This window comes from Euprymna scolopes, chromosome 15 (genome assembly GCF_053919585.1).
Source record: "Euprymna scolopes isolate OS-2025 chromosome 15, ASM5391958v1, whole genome shotgun sequence".
Taxonomy (NCBI): Eukaryota; Metazoa; Mollusca; class Cephalopoda; order Sepiida; family Sepiolidae; genus Euprymna; species Euprymna scolopes.
The window spans coordinates 5,890,814-5,909,882 of NC_136496.1; the positions used below are offsets into that span (position 1 = coordinate 5,890,814).

The window sequence follows — 19,069 nt, forward strand, 5'->3', positions numbered from 1 at the left end:
GAGACTAGTGGTAGATGCACCAGCCCAGATGTGGCAACAATACTCCATGCATGGGCGAATGGTGATCTGGTAAGGGTACAGGATACTCTCAGTTGTGAGTAGTTTTCTAGCTCGATAGAGGGAACCTACCTTCCTTGCAGCAGCCTTTGCAATGTCTTTTGTAAATTAGTCCATCAGACAAATAATTCCTGGTAATATATAATAATCAAAAGAGGATTGATTCTCTAATAATTTATACACAATCAGCATAAATTAAAATCTCATGTTAAAGTGCATTATATGACCGGACAATGCCGGGTGGCTAGCTAGTATATTAATATATCAAAACATGCCTATGTATAAATAGAAATTACTTATTATTTATCCGTCTAGGAGGTTAGACACAAGGCCATGTGTTAAGTTTTGAAAAATTCAGTGCACTAGCACTCTGACCTGCAAAAAATGCCTGAGCAGCCCAGTCAGCATTACCTGTTACAGGTGCTTCAGTTGATTAGTGATAAACAAATCTCTTTTCCAAAAGAAGATAAACTCTAGCCTCTTGAGATTGAAGAGGACCATACTTCCGCCTATTTGTTACTACAAAGCCAGTGATGGACTAATAGTATTGAGGATGTATTCCTAACTGGTACAGACAGAAATAAATCTATATATATAAAAGCTAAAATGTATGTATATATGTTTGTGTGTATGTTTGGATGTCTGCTAAAAACTTTCGATAGACGCGACGAAAATTCACAAACTCGGTATCACATCGAAGCTCCATCCTTTGCTCGAAAAATATCGAAAAATTGGCCAAAAACGTTAACTTTTTCACCCCAAAATCGACAATTTTCGACAGGGGGGTGGTCAATAAAAACGGTCCTCTCGTGACAATAACCGATCCTATGCATGCGTTAGATGACGTCGTGACCTGATTTACTTTAAATAGTTGAAAAACCGAACAAATTCCATGAACGTCGCCTTAGCTCAGTTAGTTAAGGCGTTGGTTCATTATCTAGATGTTTTGGGTTCAAATTTTTTTTTTTTCGATTTTTTAAATTTTAATATCGAAACAGGCTTATTTAAGCCATTTTTCACGCGTTCGTTTTTCTGTTTTCATCGTTCATTTGCCTTACGTTAGTTTTTTTTGTGGTTTTTTTTTCGCTTAGTGTTAACATTGTTTTCTTTTTTTACTTCGCTTATAACAAACAAACCTACGTCGTCGTCGTAATGCTCAACGAATTCCGGCCGTGCACCTGTCAATTTGGTTCTTAAATAAATTCAAACATCTTTCACTAACTCATTCTGGCTGGCCGATTTTATTTTCAAACTTCGCCTCAGGGCTTCGGGTTCGACCCCCCCCCACCCCAGTTCTTTTTTATTTAACACCACACACACCTCCAAACACCCGGGCATCGCCGGGTACCCCCCGCTAGTCTTCAATAAATATAAAAGAAACATTTTTGTTTTATTTATTTCTGTTTTCCAGACAATTGTTTTTTGCGGAAGAAAAAGATGTTTTTCTTTATAGTATCTATATATTGATACCGTAGTACATTTAACGTATATAGTTTTTTCTTACAGGGGACCCCCCCCCTCCCCGGGGTTCTTTTTTATTTAACATCACACACACCTCCAAACACCCGGGCATCGCCGAATACCCCTGCTAGTTAAATATAAGTTTATATAAATAGAGATAGTTTGAAGTACATTCAAGAGTTCTAATGAAGGGGAGATAATTAGAAGAATCTTTCGTTTGACTTTTCTTTCTTGTAAACTTATACTTAAAATCTGTTTTCTTTCCTTTTTCTTCCACATTTTTTGTAGAGGAATGCTGACTGGAAAATACAAAGCCGGTGTACCCCTAACTGAAGACACACGCCTGAAATATTATAATGATAAAAAAACTGCCTTTGGTGATTTGGGAGTAAATTGGGATTTTCATGAGAAAGATGAAAATTTCTGGAAACTAATGGGAGAACTTGAAAATATTGCTAAAGCTCATGGTAAGTGGATCTTGTTAAATTATCTCCCTTGTATTCAGATATAAGAGTTCTAATCTTTTGTAATACGTTTGTTGAGTAATCTCCCTTGCTTGTTGCTGCTGTTGGTTATTTGGTTGTGAAGACAAAGATGTATAGCTTGTTTTGTGTATTACAACATAAAAAGGTATGAAACAGAAATTCCATTTAACACGAGACAAACTATGAATATTTAAGGTTTTGAGCAACTTTTATCAACAAGAAAGACTAGACTGAATGTGCATGTTCAAAAAGGTTTATTTTTATGTGTCATCACCTTTCAAAATAATACAAAGATGTTGGAATAAACGGAAACAAAAAAAGGGAGAATGTTCATAAAGAGTACTTATTCCTTGTTTCTTTTTGTTACTCGAGTAGTGGTCCCAGAGAGGAGTGTTTTCAGCTTTTACTGCAAAAGCGGGGTAACTTCTCGCTTGACTGTACCTGTGACCTATCCTTGGTGCTTTGTTTCCTTCTCTCTACTCGTTTACAAAAATCCTGGGTTATATTTCTCCTTGATAGCTTCCACAGACATTTTGGTTGCTAAATATTATTTTTAGAGCATCTTGCTCCCATTGGCTAATCAATTTTTATTATTTTTGTCTTATGTGCAATGACGCTAGCCGACGAGTTAACATCCAGTTGGAAGTTTTATTACTTTCTTCATGAATTCCCGCAGATAGTGGTTTGGGTAAATCTCCTCCTAAGATCAGACTCCCCAACCCCTTGGCAGATTTTTCTGAGACGACTACCTTCAGTGATAAATAGCATTAACTTTTTTATCAAAACGTCAACCAATTTTTATTTCCAACGTACTCAGGAAAAGTGAGATTGTCATATTAATAATTATTTTTAAGATAGAAAATAAAAATATAGTAAATAAATAATAACTAGCAAATAAATATTTAATAAAGAAAATAACAAATGAATAAAAAATACTTATATGTACATGCATGCGGTAAAAAGTTGGACAAAAAAAATTTAAGTCGAAATTGATTTGGCGTCATCTACTTTCATTCCAATAACGACCGACTAGAGGGAAAAAAAATATAAGACCAAACTTATCTTTTTCTACTGTCACCCTGGACAATGAGATTTTAATCCCGAAAAATTCGGATTCATACAACACCCTGTACTGAAAGAAAAAATGTTATTCAATATTTCAATTAATTGATTCATGAGAAAGATGAAAATTTCTGGAAACTAATAGGAGAACTTGAAAATATTGCTAAAGCTCATGGTAAGTGGATCTTGTTAAATTATCTCCCTTGTATTGAGATATAAGAGTTCTAATCTTTCGTAATACGTTTGTTGAGTAATCTCCCTTGCTGTTATTCGATATTTCAATTAATTGATTAATTAAATTCTAATAGTCAAAAGGAAATTTTTCCAGTTAAAAATTGTTCGTCTCTTGTTGTCTACATTAGCCAATACTACTTTCTTCATATTTGAATAATTAAATTTAGTGTTTTTTAGGTGAAGAAACTGTATTCCTTAGACTTTCAACATAGCTTACTCATCCTTATAACGTTTTAATTGGCATGAACAATTATCCAGGAAGACAGCCTTGTCATGTTAACACTCGTTTTATGGCTTAAAATAACCAGATGTTTAATCATTGAACATAGCAACCCTTATCATGTTGACTCTCTTTACATGTGTGTGTGTGTGTGTGTGTGTGTGTGTAATAAAGGAAAGTCATAATTCTGGGCGTATATGTGTGTCCAGCCCAAAATCAGACACTACATAAGATACATTTCCAAACCATAAATTATTGAATTCAATATTACCCTACTTATGGTAAAATAATACTGTAATACTCCTTTCCTGGAGCGACAAGACGTAATAAGTGTTTAATGGGCAACAACACAAAAAATGACTTTCTTTCGTTCTTACTAATAATTGTTTCAAGAACAACACTGAAACTAGGCCAAACATTCAGTCAATCAGCTATCTTTTTCTTTCCTTGTTTCCTTTCTATTATATTATATCAAACCCGTTACTAGAAACAGAAAAAAGAGATTCCAAAAGAAATACATTAAACTGCGTCAGTCGCTTTATTGCAGAGTAATAAAATATCAATATTTCACTAAATATACGTCTCAACAAAATGAAAATTGTATAAGCAAATGACTGCTTTAAGGTTAGTTATTTCCAAAAATTTTATTCAAATTCATGCGATATTCACAAAGTTATGACATTTTATTCTTTATCAAGGAATTTCCACTGACCATCGCTTTATTGCGGGTCTCTTAAAATGTTGTATTAGAGCAAAAACACAATGTCTAATCATGGAAACTTTATTTTTTATTATAATTTTATGTTAAAGATTAATAAACAAAAGCACATCCTAGTTGCTAAGCCTCAAATAAATAAATTATTTATCGCCATATCTATAATTTTTTTTTTTAAATAACTTTAAACAACCTTTTATCCGTCGAGTAAGTCAATTGTTTGATCTGAAAAGGAGTTATGGTTCTGGCGACATCAACTACTTTCCTCCACAAGGCATCCTTTGAAGTAAATTGCTCTCCTCCCTCATAAACACCTCCTTTCAATATTGACCATAGATGTTCAATGGGGTTAAGATGCGGAGAACATGGTGGCCAGCTCATGAGGGTTTCTCCAAAGAAGCCCATAGATTCAAGGAAGGCTGCAGTCGCCCTACCAGAATGGAATGGTGCATTGTCATGCATAAAATTCATCTGAAAGCGACGTGACAATGGTAGGTTATCTAGCCATGGTGACAAATGTTTATCCAAAAAGGCTGTGTACGCATTGCTGGTAAGATTTATATTTTCTGGAACTCGGAATGGTCCAACCAACTTATCCCTAATGATTCCCGCTCAAAACATGATGACTCCACCTCCTCATTGGCGATGAACTCTGTAAGGGGTTGGAGTTCCGTTCGAGTTCCAAACTTTGGCCAATCCATCTGACCATCAAGAGTAGCACGGGTCTGTAAATGTAATTCTGTGCCCAAGCCTTTCGTTTTTCCCTATGTTGTTTGCTGAATAGAGGCATTGGAATAGTTTTGATGTTCCTTACCATCTCATTCAACACATTACATCGAGCCTGTCTGGATCTTGGAGCGATTCCAGCTCTTGCCAAAATGGAAGCACTGGTGGTGTTTGGGTTTTGGTTGACTTCCTTACGAATTTTCCGAATACCACGATGTGAAAGGTTTCTCTTGGTGCCCTTATCCTTTCTGGATTTGGTGTTGGAGTTGTTCACAAATGAAACCAAAGTTCTTGGATCCTTTTCCTGCTTCATAGCTGAATCTTTGATGAACAATCCTTCTGCGAGTACAGCAACAATCTTTTCCTTTCCGATAACCTTTAATCAACCCTTTTTTTTGGCATTTTAAAAGACCTGCAATAAAACAATGGATAGTGGAAATTCCTTGATAATGAATAAAATATTATAACTTCGTGAATATCGCATGGATTTGAATAAAATTTTGGGAAATAATCTTGAAAGAGTCATTTGATGATACAATTTTCATTTTTGTGTGACATATATTTTGTGAAATATTGATATTTTACTAATCTGCAATAAAGCGATTGACACAGTTTATACATTTTTTAAAACTCTTATAGTTTGTGCAATATGCCCCTAGGCAACACCAACTGGCCCTGTTTTATAAATTACTAAATATTGATTTGATTTATATTGATTAGGTAAAACCGTTTCCCAGGTTTCCCTGAGGTGGTTACTGCAGAAAGATGTTGTGACTTCAGTAATTATTGGGGCAAGAAATCTTCATCAAATGAAAGATAATATTGGCGCTGCAAATGGATGGGAACTCTCTGATGAAGAAGTAAGTTCTGTCTCTTCTGCATCTTTTAATGGTAAACAAAAACAAAGAATGCAGTTCAAGATTAGTTACTGATCTAGAATCTGTTTAAGACTGGCGTCTTCCAACAGTTTATGGTAAAGTGCTGGAAAATTTGCTGAAAAAAAGCTGACACAAACACTGCCAGATAATAAATTCAAAAGCTAAAAACAAAACTTTAACATAAAAAGATAAGATTTACAGTAAGTTTAATTATATTAAAAGAAATATTTTATTATTGCCAAGAAAATATATTAAACATTTTCTTTTGCTTTTTTAAGTAAAAATTTCAATAAAATATTTAACAATATTTTCCATAAGAACAATTATCATGGAAAACAATTTTTTTCATGGAAAAACCATGATCAAAAACATTTTTTTTTTATCAAAACAACCATGATTAAAAATTATTTTTTTTCATCGAAACAACTACAATCGAAAATAATTTTTTTCATGTAAACAGCTATGATTGAAAACAAATTTTTTCATGTAAACAACGATGATTGAAAAGAATGTTTTTCATAGAAATTACTATGATTGGAAACAATATTTTCAATCATAAAAAACTATAATTGAAAACGATTTTCATGGAAACAATTATGATCCAAAATAATTATTTTGTTGGATACTATGATGATTGAAAACAATTCTTTTATGGAAACGACTATGTTTGAAAATAATTTTTTTTACATGAAACAAATATAATCAAAACCAATGTTTTCATGGAGATAACTATGATAGAACACAACATTCTTTCATGGGAAAAATACAATTGAAAACAATTTTTTTCATATAAAAAACTTTGATTGAATACAATATTATATAGAAACAACTATAACTGAAAATGAATTTTTTTTCATGGAAACAATACCATTGAAAACAAAATTTTTTCATGGAAACAGCTTCGATTGAAAACAATTTTTTCATGGAAACAGCTATGATTGAAAACAATTTTTTCATGGAAACAGCTACGATTGAAAACATTTTTTCATGGAAACAACTATGGTTGAAAACAATCCCTATTTTAATAATGGTATCAGATAAGTGATTTTTTTTCCTATCAACAAAAGCCTTGTCTTGTGATAGCTGGTTACTGATTGGCTAATAACATCGTTTTTTTCTGGTTGTTTTTCTGGCAGCTTGCCACTGACTGCTGTAAAATGCAGACATGACCTTGGGTCAGGTTCTGGATAAGTACCAAAAAATTTGTATTATTTAGACTTCTTTTCTAATTTTTGGCATGATGTTTTTCACGTTTTAGCCAATGTAACTTCCAACCATTTTTGGATGCATTTTTTAACTTGGGAATTTTTCTGTTGAACTCAGCAACTATAATGACCTCACAAACACAATCTCTCATTTAGTTTATGCTCAGCAACCTCATATATTTATGACATGGGGGAAAAAATTGCTGTTTTGTGCGTCAGAATCTATCCATTTAACACTTATTGTTGATTATTTTTTTTTTACGTTGAAGTGATATTTTTTAGCTCCTTACATCAAATGGCTTTATGCTTTGCCTGGAGCGATTTCTATAAAAAATTACATTTTTGATGAATAGATTTACGATGTACATGCAGCAAAGTATTGCAATGCATCCCTTTTAAAAACTTGTTATGGTTATACATATATATATCAAGTATGTCTTTCATATATTTTGTTGAATAGCGGAAGCCCACTAAACAATTATTAGGACAAAAATATATTCCCCAGGAAATGGTTGGAGAGTTTTTTTCTTGGATTTGCAAAGGACTTTGTAAGAAAAAAAAATTTAATAAAAGGAAATAGAGATATTTAAACTTTTCAGAAATATTACATTTATCTCGTGTTGAGACTGTGCACTCACATGTATGACAGTCGGTAGCCAAAATGCACTGAGCGATGGGGGTGAAGCTGTCGGCCAAGTGATTGACGCCCACAAGTGCCAGGAAACAGGTCATATATATATATACAAGGAGGAAAGCACATTAGACGAGCCTGCTGTTGAATCTGTCTCCCCCCCCCCCACACACACACTCTGTCTACATCTTGGGAGTGCAAGAAATAAAATAATATTTTAATATTTTCTAACAAACGAATTTTGTGTTGCGAGTTGTTTTCTGGCTGAAAAGAAACTACCAGCGTTCGTCGTAGCTACATCACACATTCAATTATTGCAATAACAAAATATTTTAGTTCTCATTTTTCTGAGACTTTAAAGTAAAAAAGGAATGCCTCTTATTTTTTCTGCACAAATGGATCAGAAGGGATTACAAATTGCATTGTTATAATGACCTATTTTATGTATCCACAACTTGAAAGTTTCATCTCCCTGTTGCAGACATTGACAGTGTGAGACTCTAAGAAAGCAACCTCTGTCATGAACATGCATCAGAAGCAGAAATGCATCATTGAATTCCTCTATACAGAAAACATTTGAAGCGATCAACATTCATCGACATCTGTTGATGTCAGCACAGTTAGGAGACAGGTTCATCGATTTTGGAGTGGCAAGAGACATGTGAGTGACGAACTGGGCTTGACCATTACTCCTGATCTTAAATGGAACACGTACATCAAATCTGTTGCCAAGGCCGCTGGAAAAATGGTGGGATCTTTCTATCGATCCGGTAAATATCTCACTGCTGATGCTATTCTCTATCTATATAAGAGCCAGGTACGTCCAAGGATGGAATACTGTTGCCACATCTGGGCAGGAGCTGCTAGAAAGGACTTGTCCTGCCTTGATAGAGTTCAAAATAGACTTCGTAGCCTCGTAGGAGATGTCCTTTTCTGCTCCTTGCAACCTCTATCTCACAGAAGAGATGTTGCGAGTTTGTCTCTGATGTATCGTTATTTTCATGGAAAGTGTTCGACTGAGCTTCAATATATGATCCCCCCTCGCCAAACTTTCACAAGAAACACTCGTCTAGCTGTAAACACTATCAATAATTCCCCCCACTCTTTATCTGTGCCTAAACCTAAACGTAGATTCCATGAACAAAGCTTCTTTCTTAGAACTGCACGCCTGTGGAATTGTCTTCCGTTTTCCTGCTTTCCGGCTGACTACAATATGGTTGTGTTCAAGTCTAACGTAAATAAGTTCTTGATGAGCCGTTCCATATAAGTTGTTAAATTTACCAAATTTTCATTACTAATGATTACTATATTGTCCAATTTCTACTGTACACTCTTTAACCCTTATCCTTGAGTGGCCTCTTGGCCTTGATAATGTGGTGATGCCTATGTAAAAAAAAAAACAAAAAAAAACACGTTTTGGACTTTGACGACCAAGGCATCAAAAGAGGCTTGCAAAAGTGCATTGAGAATGGTGGTAACTATGTAGAAAAATAAATTCTGAAGCACAAGATGTCGCTCGTTTTAATGGTACCATTCCTGTCTTCATAGCTCTTCAATGCTTAAGTTTTTAGTTATTAACTTTTGGAACAACCTTTATGCATATTTATTATTTATATATGTGTACAGGGTGGAACGATAAAAGTGTCGCCCTAAAGAAAACAAAACTACTGGTTTATTTTAAAACTTTTATCAAAAAAAACAGTTCCTGTAGCTTGATTTTGTAGTAGAACTGACATCTATTCAATGTAGCCGCCTTCAACCTCAATAACCACCTCGATATGGGTCTGGAACTGGGAGCATGCCTTTTCCACAAGTGCCATCAGGAGCTCGGCAAATACTTGGTGGATGGCAGCGATCAGGCTGGTTTTGTTGTTGTGGGAGGTCATGCTGGTGATGTTCTCGACATATGACCTGGGTTCTTTGGACTTGTGGACCAGCACTAAGTCTTGCTGCCACATCCAGGGTCTGCCAACAGCCACTTCATTGCACCAGGCGATCACCACACTCTTCAAAACATCCAGGTACACTTTGGTGTTGACTTTCAAGCTGACTTTGAAGATGTCAGGTAGCATGATGTAGCCCTCACTTGAAACCACACCAAAGACCGGCTGGAAACTTTGTTTTCATCACCCTGGGTACTTCCCTGTTGCTCGTGGCAATCCAGCGATGCATTTTGAGGGTGCTGGCAATGGACCTGTTGTCATAACTTGGATCGGTAGAGAGCAAAAGTTGTACAGCAGTACATCTCCGATCTCGTTTGTTGAACATTGTGTCACTTTCCGACATGATAGAAGGCTCCTATCACTCTTGGGATTTGTACACAACTGGTCAACTAGTTGAATGTTCAAACAGAAATGGAAATCTGTCGTCTTTTCTATGGCAACAATTTCATTGTTCCACCCTGTGTATAGCAGCTATGTCATGAACGTTATGATATATGGCACCGAATGCTGCCCTCACACAAAACTCATTTATTTTAAAATTGATGCAAGGTGGCCGTTTATGTATTCGTTTCTATAACAGCCTAGAAATCATAACGTCTGGTTCAGCAAGTTGACTTTTATTTCTTGTAATTCGCTCGTGTTAATGGTGCTACTCCCATCTTTGTAGTTCTTCAATGCTTTAGTTTTTTTTAGTTAAAAACTAGGGGGCCTAACTTTTGGAACAACCCAAACCGAACTTTCATTCCTTGTAATTCTCAATTAACCAATTTATATATTATTTGGTCTTCTCGTCGAATATCTAAAAACTAAACATTTTTTTCCATTAAAAACTGGCAAAAGTTATGGTCCGTTGACTTAAAATGATTGTTTCATGACAAATTGATGATTGAATATGGTTAAATTTGTGCTCATTTTTACATCAAATACTAATCCATATTAATTCCTATTAATCCCTGTGTATTAAATGGATACCCCAATACTTAGCTAATTGCACGTTATTATAACAACCGTCCAAACAAACTTTCAGTCAGATCGGCCCAGTAGTTTCTGAGAAAATTTCTAAAGTAAATGTGCTATTGTGGTGTCTAATCCGTATTGATTCTTAATTGCGGATCGAACAAATACCACAATACTTAGTTGGCTTCACCTTAGAAAGAGAAATATCATACAGACTAGACTTTTAGCCAATTTATAATCTAATACAGCACATTGACTTAAAATGAGTGCTTTTATGACAAACTTCTTGAGTAAATGTGGTATTCTGGTGACTAATCTATATCAATCCCTATTAATTTCTAACTGTGCATCAAACGGATACCACAGTTCACTGCACCTTCCATAGTTCTATAGAAAATTTTAGCCAGATTAGCCCAGTAGTTTGCGAGAAAAAATAGAAACGATAGACAGACGGAAAGACTAACTAACTAATTATATATATATATATATATATATATATATGTATATATATAGTTAGCCAGTAGAGTTTAGTTTCCTAGAAGTACATCCAATGAAACAACATGTGTTTACCAAAGAGTGCTCAATGAGTAAACAGAGCAGGTATATGAAATTTATTTATACAAACATTGATGGCTACATATGTGCATACATGTTTCTGTAATCACCCGTGTTGGGGGATTATGTCTTCAGGCCAAGAATTATCGTGGAGAACTGATATTTCAAACGAAAACATTTTCTTATTTCGTTTACAAAGTTAGAATGTAACATGGGTGGGGGTTATGAGCGGGGAGAGGACAAGTGAGGTCTTTGAAGATAATAAACATCTTTTTTATTTCCCTTTTTTTATATTCATTTTTTTTTTTAAGTTCATCTATCCCATCTTTTGGTTTTTATGGCATAAGGTACTTTCACATGGACATTGAGTACTGACCAGTGCCGTTCAATCCACACACACACACACAATATATATATATATATATATATATATATATATATATATATATATATAGAGAGAGAGAGAGAGAGAGGTTGTAAATGACTCGCATAATATAATCTGATTTTGTCGGCTTGTTTTATAAAATTTCTCTTTTTCTATTTCAGATGAGCAGGCTGGATGCTGCATCGAAATTTAAACCCATCAAATACCCTTATGGTTTTATTGATGCTTTTAAAAAAATATGAAAACTAGCATCCGTGTCATTTGTAGTTTGAAGCTGGTTATTGTAGACGTTTTGGCTACAGAAATTCAAAGAAATCTTTCGTCTGTTTACTCGGAATCATTTTACCCTTTGTTTAACTAAAATAATTGATTTTTATTGAAGCTGTTTTTCATTTTATTAAACATTGTTTGAATCGAAATTATATAAGTACTAGCCTACTCGTGCTCTGGCGTTGCACGGGAAATTAGAATAAATCAAGGAATTCCATGCCATAACATGTAAGTATTGAACATTATTATTATTAATAATGTTAATAAGAACATTAATAAGTTATGGTGACTGGAAAAACTAATGAACATTATCAATTTATTGTTTTGCTTTTGTGCTTGTTTTTTTTTTTTTTTTTTTGATAATAAAACTTAACTAAAGAGAGAGTAGAGAGAGAGAGGCGAGAGTAGATAGAGAGGAGAGAGAGAGAAGTAAGAGAAGAGAAAAGAGAAAGAGAGAAAGAAAAGAGAGAGACAAGAGAGAAAAGAGTAAGAGAAGAGAGAGAGAAGAGGGGAAAAGAGAGAGAGGGAAAAGAAAGAAGAGAGAAAAGAGAGATAAAAGAAGGAAAAGAAAGAAGAGCTTACTACTAATAATGTTAATAAGAAAAACAAAAATAATATGGTAATACGGTAACTGGGGAAAACTAATGTAACTTACTATTTTGTTGTCTGAATTTTGTTTTACTTATTTATTTTTTTCAAATAATAAAATTCACTACTTTAATATGGCGTCGATTCACTGGAGATGTATGAATAAAAAGTTTTTATCTTGATTTTATCTTATCCGCTGCTAATATAGTTGTATGTCACTCATTTATAATCGTAAATCCTTTACAATAAAATTTGTCATTGAAAATGATGAATTTTGTCATTTTTAAAAAATGAAAATTGCTCAAGACAAAGCATGAAGCCACTTAATTTTAACCCATGACGTGCTTAGCAATATCACGTCCCCGCCGCAGAATGCAACTTACCCCCCCCCAGCATACTTAACCCATAATAAAAGGTATTTTAAACAAAATAACATACTTTCAGCCTTCACTTAAGAAATCTGGCCATCGATTCATATTGAAGGGCTCTATAACGCTTTACTTATAATTTTTATGGAAAACAGGTAATCAAACATCAAGGAAACACCAGCTCCTGATTCAAGTTCAACATTTTTTTTTTTTTTACACGGTGGTCACCACTTATCACGACCCGGAAGCCACTCAGGGATAAGGGTTATTGCAAGTACAGTACATTAGTGTGGAGATTCTGTGCTGATAACTCCATATCAACTATCGAGAGGCACTCGTTCTAATTCTCCAATCACTTCCAAAATCTCTGTTGTCTGAAAATGCGTTGACTTTACAGCTTCCACCTTTGCTTCTTCATCTTGTTTTTGGAAGACTTTTAAGTTTAAGGTGGATCAGGTGCTTCTTCAGAATAACCCATCGCTTCATTGACACAGCAAATAAATTGTACATGCGTTGCAGATAACCAAAGAAAGAAATGCAGTCTCATATGACAATACCATACTTGGACAGGAAGTTGAACATATGTCAAAAAGGCCTTTCATAATATTGTTCTTTTCTGTAGGGCGACACTTTTATCGTTGCGTATAATAGAATCCCTACATTGGTAGTCAGTTAGCTAGCATATATATATATATATATATATATATATATATATATTTCCTTTATTAGGGGTAAACAGTTACATATGGTCGCTACAAATAGCCATCTGTTTCAGTCAAAGAGACTTCATCAGGCGACCTGGAACCTCACGACGCAAAAGAAAAAATGGTCGCTACAAATAGCCATCTGTTTCAGTCAAAGAGACTTCATCAGGCGACCTGAAACCTCACGACGCAAAAGAAAAAATCTTTTCTGTTTTTTCTTATGCATCGTGAGGTTCCAGATCGCCTGATGAAGTCTCTTTGACTGAAACAGATGGCTATTTGTAGCGACCATATGTAACTGTTTACCCCTAATGAAAGAAATATTCTGCTCTTTTTATTGAGCACTATTTAACAACCTCGTTGTCTTCATTAGTTTTGACTTTTGAACACATCTATATATATATATATATATATATATATATATATATATATATATATATATATTTTTTTTTGTCACTTCAAACAAAAAACATACTCCGGCTTAGATGTAAGGCTCTACTAGGTGGGGCCATTTCTAGAGAGGCACTATGCAAGGAGTTGAGTATCTTTTTGCATTACAATTGTCGCCCAAAAAAAACAACACTACAGCTTTATTTTATTTTAAAACATTTATTGAAAAAATCCATTCAGGTAACTTGATTATGTAGTAGAGCTGCCATCTATTCAATGTAGCCGCCTTCAGCCTCAATCAATGCCTTAATACAAGTCCGGGACTAGGAGCATATGTCCAAAATGATATTTTTATAAGTTTTTTAAAGTAAACATCTGATGAGTACGTGACTAAATATGCAGCAAAAACATAATTTTTGTAGACTTGTTAGTCATAAATACGAAACAATATTATAATGGCTACCTTTTGAAAAGTAATGAGTGACCAACTGAGAAAACTTGATAGTTGAAACTCGGAGAATTCTACTACACTAATATATATTAGCATGTCCAGTGTCGCAACCTTGTAAATTTGTCTATGTCAATAAAAAATATATCTTGCTCTTCTTTTATTGAGCACTCTTAATAAACTCGTTAAATTCATGAGTTTTCTCTCTTGCATATAACTTGGCATATACAGGGTGGACCAATAAATTTGTCGCCCTAAAGAAAACATCACGATTTTATTGAAAAAAATCAATTCAGATAACTTGATTATGTAGTAGAGCTGACATTTATTCAATGTAGCTGCCTTCAATCTCAATCACCGCCTTGGTATTGGTCTGGAACTGGGAGGATGCCTTTTTCACAAGCACTGGCAGGAGCTTAGCGATCAGGGTGTCTTTGGTCAGAAACTTCATTGAGCTGTGCCGTCTGGATTTGCATTTTGAGGGTGCTGGCAATGGTCCTGTTGTCATAACTTGGATTTGTAGAGAGTATGAGATGTATAGTGGCGCATCGCCGACCTCACTCAATTAAGATAACTTGATTATGTAGTAGAGCTGACATCTATTCAATGTAGCCGCCTTCAGTCTCAATCACCGCTTCAATATGGATCCAGAACTGGGAGCATACCCTTTCCACAAGCGCCGACGGCAGCTCAGCAAAGACTCGGCGGATGGTGGCGATCAGGCGTGCTTTGATATTGCGGGAGATCAAGTTGGTGATGTTCTAGACATATAATCAAACAAAGTAATAAAGTAATTATATGAATTTAAATTATTGAATTCCAGTTGTTGAACTGCAATGTTATTTACCATGTTCTCAACATTTGTAAAAACAAACCAACACAGCCAGGAGAAATTTCATCTTGAATTATTGAATTTCCATTTGTTAAATTGTAAACTTATTCTCCAGTTCAATCCATAATTGTGGAAAACTTACTTTTAGGCGTACTAATTTGGCACTCACTGATCTTATATCTTCAAAAGAAATCCAGGTAAGTGTTTGTGATTCTTTTACAGTCTTTCGTGATGCACGAAGCTCTATCTGTCCCATCGCCACAATGTTGCATCTCTGTGCCTGTTTTACTAGTATAATGGAATGTGTCTTGTGTAGTGGGGGGTACGTATTGGACACACATATAACGGGGACAAAGATGATAATGACATTTATAACTGTTTACATCATGACGATTCCTGGGAATTTCATATGACGATTAATACGGTGCTTCATATGATGATTAATACGGTGCTGAGACATTTATGCAACAGTTCTTGTTACCACATATAGAAGGGAGATACTTTTGTTGATGATGGAGGAGGGGATAGACAATACTTTGAGGGGGGTTATACAATGTTCGTTTAAGATGATGGTAGACAACACACCTTTCAGTTGTCATGACGACAAGAAGAAAAAGCTGCTTTCTAGGTCGGTAGTACTTCATGAACAGTAGCCTGAGATGTCGGAAAATTTTCTGTTTCTATGTCTATCCTTGTGGCCATGACAATTTTGCAATCACTGATCTTATATCTTCAAAAGAAATCCAGGTAAGTGTTTGTGATTCTTTTACAGTAACGGTGCTGGAGGTAAATGTTTCATCTGGGCTGATGTTATCTGCCTGATAGTTAGGGACCCGAACCTTGGATTAACCACTAAGGAGGCTGTCCTATCAGCAGGTGCAAAGTACTGGGGCTGCTGTATTGCCATTTGGTGAATGGATTCTGGACCATGCAGTAGTTTCTGGTGAGGCCTCTCGATGCCATACTAGTGAGTAATTGTTACGGCTTTACCTATCATGGCTACAAAAAAAAAAAAAATACTGTCTTTTTCTCTCTTACTTTTCCTCTCTGTACTGCTCTAACCAAGTCTGTCGACCTGTTCCACAAATCCCAAAACCTCAACATGAAATATCTCAAAAAAAAAAAAAAAACGCAAATAACCCTAGAACCCTATCCTCCAATGTAGACCCCTACTACCATGTCTCCTGCTCCAACATCAGGGGTCTATGTTCCAACCTTCCAGAGGTTGAAACCCAATTACAGGAGACAAAACCGGATATATTCTTTCTAAGCAAAACTGGCATAGGGCCAACCACTTCGCAGAGTTTTAGCTTTGTACGGCAGCTAAATCTCTGTCTCGGTTCAAAATGTTGAGATCCAGCAACAAGCAAGAGCAAGATAGCCAGCAACAAGTCAAACTGTAGACCAGCTTAATACGGGTACTGGTCTCCTGCTTTATGGTTTTTTAAAGATTTTCTTCTCCTAGAGAGGTTGCCTTCACCACGGCTTACGCGAGCCCTCTCCACCCCACATACACATGGAAATAAATATATGCATGCACGCATACATGCATACATACGGATGCATGCAAACATACATATACATGTATACACACATAGAGGCACACATATACGCATGTACATGCATATGCATATCCACATGAACGCACACACACATACATGTAAAATACACATGAAGGAGCATTCCAAAAGTCATAAATCCTCAATGATCAGGACAACGATAATGGTGGTGGGTAAAATTAAATGAGATTGACATGAATAAAAAAAGAAAAACACTCCAATACAAACAATTTGTAGAAGAGACAGTCACTCGTTGAAGTGTTTGTGCAACTTTACAAATGAATGGACGTAGGAATCAGACGAAAACAAAATCCAAACGATCAGCGTTTAAAGTGGCTGGACTTCTTTTTTTTTAAATAAAATGTTTGTTTATAAGATTCACACTTCTGCTGTAGATAATGATGATGATGGCAAATTTCACACATTATTTTACAAATAAATGGACATAGGAATCAGACAAAAACAAAATCGAACTGATCAGTATTAAAAACGCCTGAACTTTTTGTTTTTTAAATAAAATGTTTGTTTATAAGACACACACTTCTGCTGTAGATAATGATGATGACAAATTTCACACATTATTTTACAAATAAATGAATGTAATGTGAATCAGATGAAAACAACAATCTAACTGATCAGTATTTGAAACGCCTGGACTTTTTTTTTTTTTTTTTTTTTTTACATAGGCATCACCACATTATCAAGACCAAGAGGCCACTCAAGGATAAGGGTTAAAGAGTGTACAGCAGAAATTGGACAATATAGTAATCATTAGTAATGAAAATTTGGTAAATTTGATAACTTATATGGAACGGCTCATCAAGAACTTATTTACGTTAGACTTGAACACAACCATATTGTAGTCAGCCGGAAAGCAGGAAAACGGAAGACAGTTCCACAGGCGTGCAGTTCTAAGAAAGAAGCTTTGTTCATGGAATCTACGTTTAGGTTTAGGCACAGATAAAGGGTGGGGGGAATTATTGATAGTGTGTACAGCTAGACGAGTGTTTCTTGTGAAAGTTTGGTGAGGGGGGACCATAGATTGAAGCTCAGTCGAACACTTTCCATGAAAATAACAATACATCAGAGACAAACTCGCAACATCTCTTTTGTGAGATAGAGGTTGCAAGGAAGAGAAAAGGACATCTCCTACGAGGCTACGAAGTCTATTTTGAACTCTATCAAGGCAGGACAAGTCCTTTCTAGCAGCTCCTGCCCAGATGTGGCAACAGTATTCCATCCTTGGACGTACCTGGCTCTTATACAGATAGAGAATAGCATCAGCAGTGAGATATTTACCGGATCGATAGAAAGATCCCACCATTTTTCCAGCAGCCTTGGCGACAGATTTGATGTACGTGTTCCATTTAAGATCAGGAGTAAAGGTCAAGCCCAGAAGCTTGTCAAAACTTGAGGCCTCCTGAAGACGAGAGCCATTCATTTCAATTGATGCCAGATGTGGATCAGAATGTTGATGATGTTTTGGACTTTATTTGTTTATAAGGCACACACTTCTGCTGTAGATAAGAAACTCTGAAACATACTTATTAGAGAATTAGGATAAACAAAAATTATACTTAAATTAGAAACAAGTTCGTAAAATGTTTATTAAAACTAGATTGTCATATGTAGAATTGAGTAAAGTTTGTGAAATGTAAAAATTAAAAATATTATTTTCAATATAAATAATAATGATGGTGATGATATTGATAATAATATGAATAAATATATAAATAAATAAAAATTAAAAAGAATGGAAGTAACCAATTGATTTACAATTCAACATTAGCTGATATGGAGTATAACTTATTAACTTATGATTATCGATTGAAATAATCTGTAATACTAACATTTTATATGGGAAATATTAGTGAATTAATTTATGATATAAATCGATTTAATTTTTTTAAATAATGTTAAGTGAAAGACATTAAAGCTATATTAAAATTACTTATTAGTTGAATATGGATGTGAGTGTTTATAATATGAATGTTGAATAAAATAAATAAATATAAGTAAAGTTAATATTTCGTTAGATTTGTTCCAAGGGAGGTAACTCTGCCTCACTTTGATTAAGTAAATTTAATTATTTACAATTACGATAAAAAGGAGTTTTCGGTTTATTTTTAAACTTAACAAAACGTAAGTATAGTTTTTGAATTGTATGATTTTAAAAATTATAATTGTAAGGATTGATAAGCTTGATTATAATAGCTAACAGAACTGAATTATGTATGGTTTTCAATTAAAATCAATTGATTAGTTATGGTAACCGAAATGATTAATCGTTTTTGTTTTTTTTAGCTTAGTTTAGTTTTGTATATACAAACATGTATAATAGTTTACAATTTATTGATATTATTTTCCTAAGTATGTATACACAAATTAGAATTAAT

General features: G+C 34.6%; 1 protein-coding gene across 3 annotated transcripts in view; it reads left to right on the forward strand.

Moving 5' to 3' along the window:
• LOC145293711 (1-deoxyxylulose-5-phosphate synthase YajO-like) overlaps nt 1-12,554 on the forward strand; it is an 83,311-nt gene extending 70,757 nt beyond the window's left edge. For all 3 annotated transcript variants that reach the window (XM_080140142.1, XM_080140143.1, XM_080140144.1), the window contains 3 exons: nt 1,807-1,985; nt 5,681-5,820; nt 11,676-12,554. In XM_080140142.1, coding sequence (XP_079996268.1) covers nt 1,807-1,985; nt 5,681-5,820; nt 11,676-11,756 — 400 coding nt within the window. In that variant the 3' untranslated portion in view covers nt 11,757-12,554. The remainder of the gene's footprint in view (nt 1-1,806; nt 1,986-5,680; nt 5,821-11,675) is intronic.
• The last annotated feature ends 6,515 nt before the right edge of the window (nt 12,555-19,069 follow it).